A 12,298-nucleotide genomic window follows, 5' to 3' on the forward strand; every position below is an offset into this window, starting at 1 on the left:
ATTCCGATTGGACACGAGAGGGTAAATTTTTCACAATGAGAACAGTCAATCATTGGAATAATCTCCCCAGGGAAGTGGTTGACTCTGCTACGCTGGACATGTTTAAGACTCAGCTGGACATGGTGCTGGGCCATCTCGTCTAGATTGTGCTAGAAAGGTTGGACCAGGTGATCCTTGAGGTCCCTTCCAACCTGGTATTCTATGATTCTATGAAGTGACATGAATGTAACATTTGCTTCTAAAAATACAACAACGTAGCAAAGTTTTGTAATAATAACCTTTCATGTTGTAATTCAGACTGAATTAAAATCCATTTCGTCACACATTTTCTCATTTCATCCTTTTGATTGAAGTTTTATGTACTAGACTAGCCCACACTATTCTTCCTGTTCCTGAAATATTTCATACAGCTAGAATAGAAGTATATTAAAATAGATATTTTGCAAATTGCTACTTGTTTTATACTTCTTTAAAAAGGAGTTTAAAGGTGTTAGTAGAACTTATTCGCATCATTGTATTATGTTCAAAGGGCCTTACAGACATTGGTATCGATTTATTAAATAAGCTTCTCTTACTACTGGTTTAAGTTACTGGGATATGATGTAAAACATAAGTGGTAGTATTATTATAATCTCATATGCATTGGACTGTCATACGCAAATAATAATTATGTTCACTAAATATTTGCAGGATCTGGTTTCTTTGTGCAATTTCCATAACTACGATAATTTGAGACACTTTGCAAAAAAGCTTGATCCTCGCAGAGAAGGTGGTGATCAGCGGGTAAGTTGATATGTGTGTTTAGTGAGTATTGCTTGTAGACATCAGAAGAAACACAGAGAGTTCTTCTCTAAATGCAAAACTGCTCAATGACATGTATTGCATCAAAGCTTTCAGATAAACTAGTTAGTTTACATTATTAGTGGACACTTACCTGGGTGGACCACACTATTACAGGGTTTTGTACAGTAGAATTTCATATTAGATTTGTAAGTCCATTCCATGCAGTTCATTTCCCTTGCTAGAGTAAGTATACGGTATCTGATATAAGTTGCAAGGAGTACTGTACTGTACTGGTTGCCTTTAATAAAGATTTGACCAGCTGGTGGGCTTAGCCTTTCTGTTCTGTGCTGCAGCGTGTGAGATTTACGTTTAGCATTTTTTCACAGTGATATGTCTGAGACCACGTGACTTGCTGAGAGTCGCACAGGCAGTGAATTCAGGTGTTACAGTGCTGTAGACAAGTGCCTGTTACTAAGGAAGCGGTATAAGCAATTTCTGGGAATGAACTGAATCCCACTCCAGCTACATGTACGAAAAATAAAAGTGTCAGGGTACTCGAGATAATAAAAGCAAAGATGTTTTCCTTACCATTGAAATCTTCATGCCTTAGTTAAAACATCAACAGGAGAACATACAGTAGAATGATTTTTAAAGTGCTTCTATTTGCATGTATACATCTGAAAAATACCCAATTTGGAATTTGATTTTTTTATAACTGGAAAAAAGAAAGTAACAGTTTATGTGAAGAGGTGAAAAACATGAGTCTGTTAGCATTGACTGCAAGTGTGGCTTTTTTTTCCTTCAAATACACTAATAAATAATGTATGTTGCTTGAACAACTAGCATTCCTTTGGACCAATGGACTATGAGAATCTCCAGCAAGAACTTGCTTTAAAAGAAACAGTATGGAAAAAAGTGTCACCTGAATCAAACGAGGACATCTCCAGAACCGTAGTGTATAGAATGGAAGGTCGGGGAGAGCAAAACTAAGCACATGGGTTCTAGCTTCATTAAATTCTTCATTTTAAAAAACCTCAAGCATCTCTAGATTTAACTTCGATTTGAATATTGTTTGCCTGGTGTTTCATTTATATATACATTTTGTGTGAATTCTGTATGCTATACCAAAAAGACTGTCAAAGTTCAAGGAGGGGGGAAAAAAGCACATGCAAACAACAAAAACCAAAACTGTTAACTGACTTTTGTAGTTACTTAAAACACACTTACTTTAAAAAAAAAAGAAAAAGGTAAAGCTGAATGTTTTCAAAGATATACCAATTTTGTGTATATCTGTTTATTTTTGTTTATATCTGAGAATTTTAAGTAAATTAACTTCAGAGCTAAGGAAGAGCTTACAATGTGTCCTCTGATCAGGGTCAGCATGTAAAGATAGAAGAATTTTAATTAAAATATAAAGTAAAATAGTGTCAGCAAAATACAGCAAATTCATGAGAATCTCCAAATAATTGTATATTAAGTGGAGATTTTTAATATGAGCTTTCACATTGCTTTGAACAGAAGTGGATCCTTTGGATATGCCATGCTAGTGAAGATTTTATATATTTTTTTTTTTTTTAATCAGACCTTTAATAATTATTAATGCTAACATTTAAATAAAAAGAGCAAAAATGGCTGGGGAGGACTGGGAAACGGGAGGGGGGGAAAAACCTGCCTGTTTTGCAAGTTAACTAATGCAGCAGAAAGACTTCTTACCAAACTGTTTTGAGTGTCTTGCTAGCTGCTTGTCCTGCCAGCTGGTAGTTATGACTCAGAAGTCTGCCTTACTAATAATGCTGAGCTCCACCCTAGAGAGGAATGTAAGCAATCTTGGGTTTAGAGTGGTAACCAACCGAGGAGTGAGCAGGAAACAGATTCAGAGCAAAGCAGATAGGTAGATATTATTAAAACTGTTTACAATTAACTTATTTTTTAACTGCTAATGTGTGTGCATGTTCACATATAAGACCAGAGGTTTCATTTACTTACAAATATTTTAAAGTTGTTATTAATTGCTACTTTTTGAAATGATAGTGAGTTTGCACCTCTGTCAGCTTGCTGAAACAGGACTTGCATCCTTCTACAGGCAACCGCATCTGTTCATCTGCATAATTTGATAATTTTGAGTATTTTGAAATGGTGTATGTAAGCTTCGAATAGGCTCAGTAGGCAATGCTGGACAGAGGGCACAGACTTGCTAAATTCTTGACACTTGTAGCTATTAGAGTCTTAATAATGCTAAAAATCTTAGAAAATTATTCTCTATTTTTATAAAGTTTTCCCCTTTAAAAGCTTGCAGATCATTTGATATATCCCACCCCCTGTACACGTCATGCAGAATCCTATTTATAAAACTGTTGAAAACTTGTCCAAGTAATGATAAATGGTATGAGCTCGTTGTGAATGATAAACGTTATCAGCTTGTTGAGTATTGTAAGAGACAATGCCAGATAATTCCGAGGTAACACCTCCACCCCTTCTCCCTGCCCCCTCCCTCAAGTTTATCTAAAGCTCCAAAGTGCATTCATGTGTGAGTTTTGCATAAGGGGAGAGTTAGGTTTTTCCTGCCCCTTTTTTGACCCATCTGGGTGTTTGTGAATTCAGGAAGATGCATAAAGCAAAGCTGATGTTCTCTGAGGAAGCAAGCTGTTCTTAATTACTCTGCTTAGATATTGTTAGTTTTGCATAAACATTTGAAATAAGCTCTGACTAAACCGTGAATAATCTTCGTCTAGCAGTGTATTGTGAAAGGATGGGCTTCTGTCCTTGAAGCCTAGGATTAAAATGTTTAAGTAAAACAATACAGAACATCAATTTTCAGTGAATTTGAAGTCCTACTGCGATGAAGAGGTAAATTTGTGGTGCACATGTCAGTAATAAAAGTCATAAATTGCTGAATAATAGCTGTTTTATAATCTTATCACTGATGATAAGGTTAGGTTTGTCAGTGCTTGTCTTGAAAATAAAGTAAAATAAGTCAAGGCAAAATCTTGAATGATAAAACCTCTCACCTGTTTGAGGATTTTACAGTAAACTAGTAGTTACAGAGACATGACAAGTATTCAGATCTTGCAAAACGACATGTCTTTATCTGAAATACCCTTAGTTTCAAGTGGGAACGTAATGTGTCTGTGCTGCTAATGAAAAGTATTTGCAGTGATGACATGTTACCTGTTCAATTACTGATTTAATTAAAAAAGAAAAATGTATGATGCAGGATTTGCTTGATCTAATTCTACACACGTTATTTTCTGATTTTTTAGTACTATTTGAAGCTAATGCTAAAAATGTGGTTCAAGATGGAAAATTGTTCCATCTGAGTTTCAACTTGAAAATAAAAACCTTTACCGTAGTTATGTTTGTCAGTTACGTACAAAACTTGTGGTAGAGTCAAGTCCTGCATGGGAAGTATAAAATTAATGAAACTACTAGATCTTTAATATGCATAATAAGAATGTTTAGGGTACCGCTTACACAATCTTTACTTTAGGTATATATATATTACAGTTCTGTAATATATGCTTTTGAAGCCTGTCTCAATTTACGCCAGCCTCTAGTTAGGAGGGGTCAGGAGGAGACTCCTTTGGACCAATTATTTTGTAACTTGCCTACACTCAGTTTCTTGTTGTGGCCTGCCATGTCTGCAGATGGCTCTTGTTCACGGCAGGGTACACAGATAGCTGGGACCATAGTTAGGTCTGCCATGACGACTTACCCATGCCTGCGTTATGTTTGGTGAGCGGGTCTGAAAGAATGCGGTGATAGAGGCTAGTCATTGAATGTTTGAAGTCTGCAACGGTTTTAGTGTTCCCCTGTGCTACAGTAATAGCAATTCTTGATATTCAAGCATTTTAGCTGTTTGTTTGTTTTTCTTTGTCAGCATCATTAACATTTCATTAGAAATGTAAATGCTTTTTAAAATTTTATTTTAGCGTTTGTGTTGTACTTTTTGGCTCAGTTGTTAAGTTACCTGTCTCGTTTTCCATTTTTCATTTGCATTGTATGTTATTTATGTATCTCGATTTCCAGCATGCTTATTTTTGTATTGTTTAATAAATTTATTTTAAGCTGATTTTTATTGTATTTTTTTCTCTCAATGGAGAACAGATTTGTTCGAACACATTTTTGAGACTGAAGTGAGATAGTGAGCACTCCATCCTAAGAAAGATGAAGTTCTGGAAAAGTAGGTGGAGTAAGCAGATTTAGTTAAACCAGTCATTGAAAACCTTCCGAAGATTTCTTAAACATTTTGTAGAATAATTAATTATTTTTCTCTTTGAACTGTTATTTTAGAAAATTGAAAGCAAAAATCAAAGTAGCAAAACTTTCTCACCTTGACTTTTCTAATAAAAATGTCATGGTGCAGGAGGATATTAATGTCACTGTGTATTTGTGTGGTTTTGAAGATACTAATGGTCACTTGGAAAAATATGTGGTTAATAGTACCAGTGCCAGGGTAGTAACTGTTGATCATGAGCATTATGAAGTGAAAAACAGAGCTTGTAATAAATCATGCATAGCAAGGAAGGTGGTCCAAAACCCACATCCTTGTAGTACCAGCAGTGGGGTCTGAACAATGGTTAGTTGAATCTGGGTTCCTAGCAAAGCACTTGCTCTTTGTCACAGGCTTGCTTTTTTTTTTTTTCCCCGTGAAAATTTATTCAAGATGCTAAACAGTAGATGTATTTATAATGTGATGTTTCAGAGGCAAGATTTTGTCACTAGAGACATGCCCATACTGAGGATGGCCATAATTATTAATTTAGCTTTTCTGTAGATTGATTTATAAACTGCAGTTATGCATACTATGTTTTTAAAATTAGTTGTATATTCATTGTAAATAAAATATCGCATATCAAAAGAGTTTATTCTCTAAAAGTCTCAGAGCTGAGGATAGGTAGAATAGTAGATACAAAGAGAGAACCACAGGTGATTTACTGTAGAATTATTTTGGCTCTTATATTTTGATTATCATTGTGCATTTGTGTCAAAAGACCCGTGGGTGGGTAGCTGAATAAAAAGGCAACGGAGTCAGAAGAGGGTGGGCGGAGGGGGGATAGAGTATGTTGTTTTTTCATTGGTCTTATTTCTCTTGGTCTTGATACATACATGTCATTGATGCAGAGTAGTTAGCTGTGAGCGAAGTAATTAATTATGAGTTTCATAATTTATATATAATGTCTTAGTATCCTAAACATTGTTTGTAGGCTTCTAGTATTTTTTTTTTAATTTTGTTTAAATATTTCTGTAGTTTTGTGCTGGGAGTTCAGAAGCAGTTATTCCAGTGAAAGAAGAACAGACTTTTTTCAGCGGAGTTCTTACTCGGCTGACTAAATACACCTGATTTGTCTTTAGTGCAGAGTCTCTTTGAGGAATTTGAATGTCACAAATGCCTAGAGTAGTTGCAGGGATGGCAAGAGGCCTTAAATCAGGTAGCATCTGAACTAAAACTCGATTATTTATTTCATCATGCTGGTATCTTGTCTTGTCCACACTCCTTGTCCTGCCTAGAAAACACATGACGAAGCAGTGAGCGTAATGACATGCTTTTAACGGATGGGTCATGCACAGCCCTCGTTTCTCTCAGGCATTTATGTCCTAGTATGTTGAATATTTGTTGCAGTCTAAATTATTAAACTACCTGCTTTGAATCAAGTGTGCCTTCCAATTCACTATTTGCTCCTTCTAGAGAATATTGTGTGCAAAATAGAAATGTCCCGTTTCATTTTGCTTTTCGTGCAAGTATAAGTTAATTTTATTATTGGCTTCTAATACTGCTTTATGCAGACATTTGAATATCACTTGAACACTTAGCATTTAAAAATTTTTGCGAGACTCAAGTGGCACGGCTCTGCACATAGTTCAGTTGCTTCTGAAAATGCACATGCATTTCTTCTGTGCGCAGCAGGCCTTACATAATGGTTACATCTGAAGCTGCAGTTCCAGTAAATAAAGCCCTACAATAGAGTTTAGGCTTGCGGGGGTATGGTGGTGGAGGCAAGTTGTTGTTTTTTGTTTTGGTTTTTTTGTTTGTTTGTTTTTTTTCCCATCAGTTTAAGTAGTTTAAACAGCATTTAATTTAGGTAAATGAAGCTGATATGGATGCATGATCTGTAGTAAGGGTGTTAGAGTTAACTGGACCGTGCAGATTTTTAAAAAGGGAGAGACAAGCATGTTTACACGTTGGGAGAATAACAGACACCGGCACCTTGGCACCAAGGCTGATGAGGAAACAGGGTTGAGGGGAAAAGGAAAGAATTTTAGAATGCTTTTCTACCCTCAAAAATGTTCCAGCCAGCTCTGCTTTCATGTATTTCATTTATGCAGCGGGCACGCGGGGGAGCCTATCTGTGCCAAGGTAACGCTTTCTGTTTTAGCTGCTGCTGCGCTCCGATTTTGACCTAGCTGGCACATAGCTGGTGCCTTCTGTAGCGTCGTCCGCACGCTCTCCAGATACCAGTTATGCTTGCAGAAGGCAAAAGCTGTCTTCTGCATATCTTCTTTCCAGATTTCCTCTGATGCCTTTGTCTGATCAGTTACAGCAGATCTTCTCAGGTTAAGTAGCGCTGTTTTGTGAACTATGGGCAGTTGGCAGTGCTTCTCCTGTTAGAGATCAGTGTACATTAATTTCATTATTATTTGGTCAGACTTGGAGTAAAGGCTGGCTTCCCCCACCCCTGTATTTGCACCTCTGTTAATCTGTTTGGCATCATGATTTCTCAGTGAAATTGTTTGAATTTGATTCTTAATTTTACATTGTGGAATATCCTGGAAATCTGAAGTAATTGTTCTGATACAGTCAACAAATACCTGTTATTTTCTTTGGAAGGTTCTTTAATAGCTAAGTGCTATTGTTAAGTAGGCTTTTCACTTGAGTTGCTGAATAGCTGGTATACAGAATTTGAAGTATTCCTGTGCACACTGTAAATTGGGAATTTATCTTCATACTGTTTCTTTTTTTTAAATTGGGTCAATTTTACTTAGCTGGGTGCGATCATCGTAACCCATTTGTATGAAGTGCAGGAGATCTAGTGACTGTAAGTAACTTAAGAATGAAAACATGAGGTCGTAGAGCTTGGAAGGGATCTCTGGAGATGTAGTCCAGCCTCTGCTCAAAGCAGGATCTAAAATCAGTTAGATCATGTTGCTCAGGGACTTCGCTGGTCAAGTGTTGAAAACGTCCAAGGATGGGGTTTCTGTAACCTCACGGGGTAACCCATCCTGGTGCTTTACCACTCCCATCGTGAAGAATCTTCTCCCAACCTCCAGTTGAAATTTTCCCTTTCTGCAGCTTGTGATGGTGACTCCTGTCTTTTTACCGTGCATGATGAGCTTACCATCATGTGGAAATCTGGCCTTTAGGGAATCCTAGAAGCAGCGTAGTTAAAAATGGCTTTTGGTCAGCAATAACTAACTTCTTCACCTACCACTGTATTTCCCTACTGGACCCTAAATATTTTCTTTCCATCATGTCATTGAAACTAAAGTGATTTAAGGATTTGAAAACGCTATGTTCCCTTTATTTTTCTATTAAAGAGTAACAGGCTAAATGCAAACACGGAAATATGTTACTTGCTGAGGGACAGCATGTTACTGTAGGACACCTTGTGATCAGAGCGCTTATCAAAACAATGAACTGAGGACACAAGTGGAGTGATAGGAAGAGATAATGTTGCTTGCTTCCTGTTGATGTCATTCACGAGTCCAGCTTTTTCCTTGAGGCAGGCAACTTTATTGTTTGTTCAGGAATTACTCATTCAAAATCAGTTTTTTTGGACTGGTAGACCTGGTTTTGGTTATATGTGTAGCTTTGGCTTTCTGTATGGTAAGTGCATTTCACACTCTTTTTTAAAGGACTTGTCTTTTAAACTTCTCCAACCTGTAATTGTTTCAAAACAACTAATTAAATGTAATCTCAGTCCGAGAATAAACTGTTCTGATCAGATGTGTTTAAAAAAGAAAAAAAAAATCCAGCCAACCAACCAACCAAAAAAACCCACACCCGTGCCATTGCAGAAAAGGATTAAAAATTATGGTTGACGACATGGAGAAGCAGGCTAAAACAGCTGAGTCCATTTTGCCCCATGTACCAAAGGCTGATGGGGAATAATATGACTGTTCCCAGGGTTTGGAGATAAAACCGTGGAGGTGGAAGACCTATTTAAGCTAATAAATATTTCCAATGCCAGGAAAGCAGGTACTGAATGAATAGTCTAAAAATTAGAAGAAGGTTTCTAGAAACTTGTTCCTAATAGCTCAGAAACAATCCTCCCAACAAGAGTGCAGATTTCTGGTAAGATTTCCTCTATTCTGCTTTCAGTCTGTAGGGTGTAGTCAGTCTCTTGCTTGTAGAGTTTCAGTAAATATCTTTTGAGAACATCCTTCTTTATTTTGGGAATAATTCCAGCTCCGAGTCCTGTAGTTAGGAGTGAACTGTCATTCATAAATTGCAAAGTATCTACAGCCCGGAAAGCGGGAGCATTACTCGGGTTGTGTGGATATCAGTCATAGTCAATAGGCAGTCCTTGAAAAGGCAGACGTTCTTTTGTCCTGTCTGCTTAATACAGCCAGCGTCAGTAAAGCACCCATCAGCATTCTACTTTGTTCGTGTGGCTATCGTTGATCCCAGTCCTTTGGTCCCAAATCTTGCAGTGTTAGTAATGTCTGTATCCACTGCTTCAAAGGCTCTTGTTTTTTTTCCTGCGTCCAGAGTCAACTGGTCAGTGTTGATTCCCCTTGTTAAGATTTCTGTATATATTCAGTATGCTTTTTGTTGCAGAAGTGTTTGCAGGGGTTAGCCTATGAAAGGACTGAACAGGAACTACTAAAGTCCGTATCATGAGATGATGACGACCCTAAGATTCCTGTAACAGTTTTCTGCAAGAATTATTATTTTATCATTTTGGAACTTCCAGTCATCATCATTTCCCAAGAAAACATTATTTCATTGCTGATAAGAAATGCTGAAAAACTTGGACAGCAGAGTAAGTTAAAGCCTTTGAGAGGGTCATTCAGTTTTTTCCACATAACTTTTATGCTTTGGACATGGCAGCAAGATTCAAGTATTTCCATCTAAAATACTGATGGCAAATGCATACCACCTAAAACTGAAAATTTGTCTAGTCTTCATCTTCTGACTTGAAGGGTGAAAGTCTTTATGCCTCTTTGCCTTAAATGTTTCACTTGATCTAGTAAACTTCTTGTTGAAATAATTTGTCTACCTACTATTCCGTTGTCATACTGTTCATGGCAAACAACGCAGCAGTAACATCTTCGGTCATCAGGACAGGAGCCAGGTCGGATTTTTCTGTTACTTCCTCTTGTTAAGTCATGGTTCTCTGGAACTGCTTGATTCACTATAGTTACTTTAACTTGGTTTTCCTTATTAGGTCTTCAAAAGTTTTGCTCACTGGCATGATTTATGAGTTTATGAATGTCTGTGAAAGGTTTTTAAAAAAAAAAAAAAGTATGTGGAATCAGCCAACTTTAGGTCTTAAGTCTAGTGAAAGATGAGTAAATTTTCACTTCATACTTTGGGAGTTTTGTCAGTGATATGCTTAATTCTGTTGTCTCCAAAAGTAAAAAGTGTGTTAATTCATTGATACCAGATGTTGTCAGAAACAGCAGGTGGAACCAGCATGACCACGCCCATTGTAATCTAGTCAAGGCAGTTTAGGTATTCAAGTTTCTCTCCTCTTCCCAGTATTCTTACCTTTTCAAATCAACATAATCATCCCAAAACAAAGGTCATGGGTATGAGGCAAAGGATAAGAGATCTGTAAGTAATTGTGAGTAGCGCTTGAGATTAGCTGCTCTTCTACCAGACTCGTCTATTTGCCCAACCACTCCTGTGCACGGGGAGGGAAGGTCTCCAGTCACTACGTCATCATCTAAGCCCTGGTGAAGTTTCAGCATTAGTTACTGAAGGCTTTCTGTGTAGAAAAATTTAGGATCATCTGAGTTCTTCAGGGGTATCTATGACAGAGCAGTATTGGCTGTGTCCATCCTAGTACCTGTTCTTAATATTGCATACCATAGTTGTGTATAAGGGAATCTTGAGGCCTTTTTGCAGGAATTGTCTTCCAGCTAGAGAAGTTTCTGTTCCTGGGATCTTGTAATCTAATACTGATGGAGTCGATAGCTGTGAATCTTGAGCTCTGACTTATGTGTTCTTTTTTCTGTGTACCCCTGGAACGAGTTCATCTTTAATGGTGGTTTTCTCTGCTAGAAGGGGAAAGACACCACCAGTCGTGCACTGCTCCTCCCCCAGTTTTTCCCGCCTGAGAGGCTGAGTACCTCCTGCCCCTAATGATGGTACAGGAAGGGAGAAACTGCTCCATCCATGAACCCTGTACATTATTGTGATACTACATACTTTTTTCTAGATAAAAATGGGTTTGAGTGCCCTGGTTCGGGGGGTGAGGCTTGTATGCAGGGGTTCAACTAAGCTTCAGTTTGTGTGACCCACTCTCTACCTCTGGAGCTCAAGTTCTGGAGTCGGTATCGGTGAAGGGTTGATTCCTCTGCCTCCACTGGGGCAGGCAGTGGTGGGAGTGTGGGAGTCGAGAAACATGGCTGGCCAAACCAGCCTCGGCTTACCCCGTGGGGTTTACACATCTCAGGAGTGGAATAGATGGGCGCAGTCTTTCTGAAAGAATCTCAGTTACTGAAGGTAAGTAGATGTTTCACTTAATCTAGTGAATATTTTGTTTAATTAGTTAGCTCTTAATTAATTTTAATTAAATAGTCTTATCTGTAATTTAAACAGAATCAGTTGACTAATACTTTAGAATTAATCAATAACCAGAAGAACTGTTAAGAAGAAGTCATTGCAAATTCACAGTGTTTGTTGTCGTGAAATAAGGTCTCTGCTTCCATAGCTTGCTGTCTTCAAGGACAGTTCTCTTACTGTCTTTCAGGCCTTTGAGCAAAAACATAGTATGAAGTAGACTATTACTTACGCATTCACAAACTATATTGGAAATACGTAGTGTTTTAGATTTCCTTTACAAGATGCTAAATCTCAGTTATCATTTAAAAGTGAGAAGAATGAAATGTAATAATCTCTGAGCTTGCAGTGGCTGAATTAGTTGTAGAACTGAGCTCAGTCCTATCTATGACTCTTGCTTTTTTTTTCAATATGAGTTAAAGGATATTTTTTTGACTCCTTGAAGAGCTTGTGCCTCCTGCCTGTTAGTATTTAAGACAAATTAGCCTTTTCACAGGTAGAGAGTGTGTTTTGAGGAATACCAGCAAGACAGACTCTTTCCAGAACTGTGTGTCCACTTGATGATCATCTTACGAGCAAGAGGTTGGTATTGGAAGAGGTGAATTCTGGTTTAGTTTGTCTTTCATAGCTCCAAATGTGATTGGAAGAAGAGGTGACCTTCTGCTCCCAATTACAGCTTCCTGGGTCCTTGTTAGGCTTTTAAAATTTTATGCAAAATGGTATGGTAACAGACCAGAAAAGATGGACAAAAAGTTATGGTATTGTGCTAGCTTGTAGTAAGTATAATTT

The 12,298-nt window shown here is 37.6% G+C and overlaps 1 protein-coding gene across 10 annotated transcripts in view; it reads left to right on the forward strand.

The window, feature by feature from the left end:
* Positions 1 to 12,298, forward strand: part of GLS (glutaminase) — a 68,842-nt gene that overhangs the window by 40,626 nt on the left and 15,918 nt on the right. For 8 of the 10 annotated variants that reach the window (XM_087731951.1, XM_087731950.1, XM_087731954.1 and 5 more), the window contains one exon: positions 691 to 783. In XM_087731951.1, the coding sequence (XP_087588077.1) occupies positions 691 to 783 (93 nt within the window). Of the gene's footprint in view, positions 1 to 690; positions 784 to 1,626; positions 4,853 to 12,298 lie in introns of those variants that run through there. The other 2 variants (XM_087731953.1, XM_087731952.1) reach the window with 1 other exon arrangement.

Source organism: Nipponia nippon, unplaced genomic scaffold, assembly GCF_047370975.1.
Source record: "Nipponia nippon isolate SJK-2023a ecotype South Korea unplaced genomic scaffold, ASM4737097v1 scaffold_5, whole genome shotgun sequence".
Lineage (NCBI taxonomy): Eukaryota > Metazoa > Chordata > Aves > Pelecaniformes > Threskiornithidae > Nipponia > Nipponia nippon.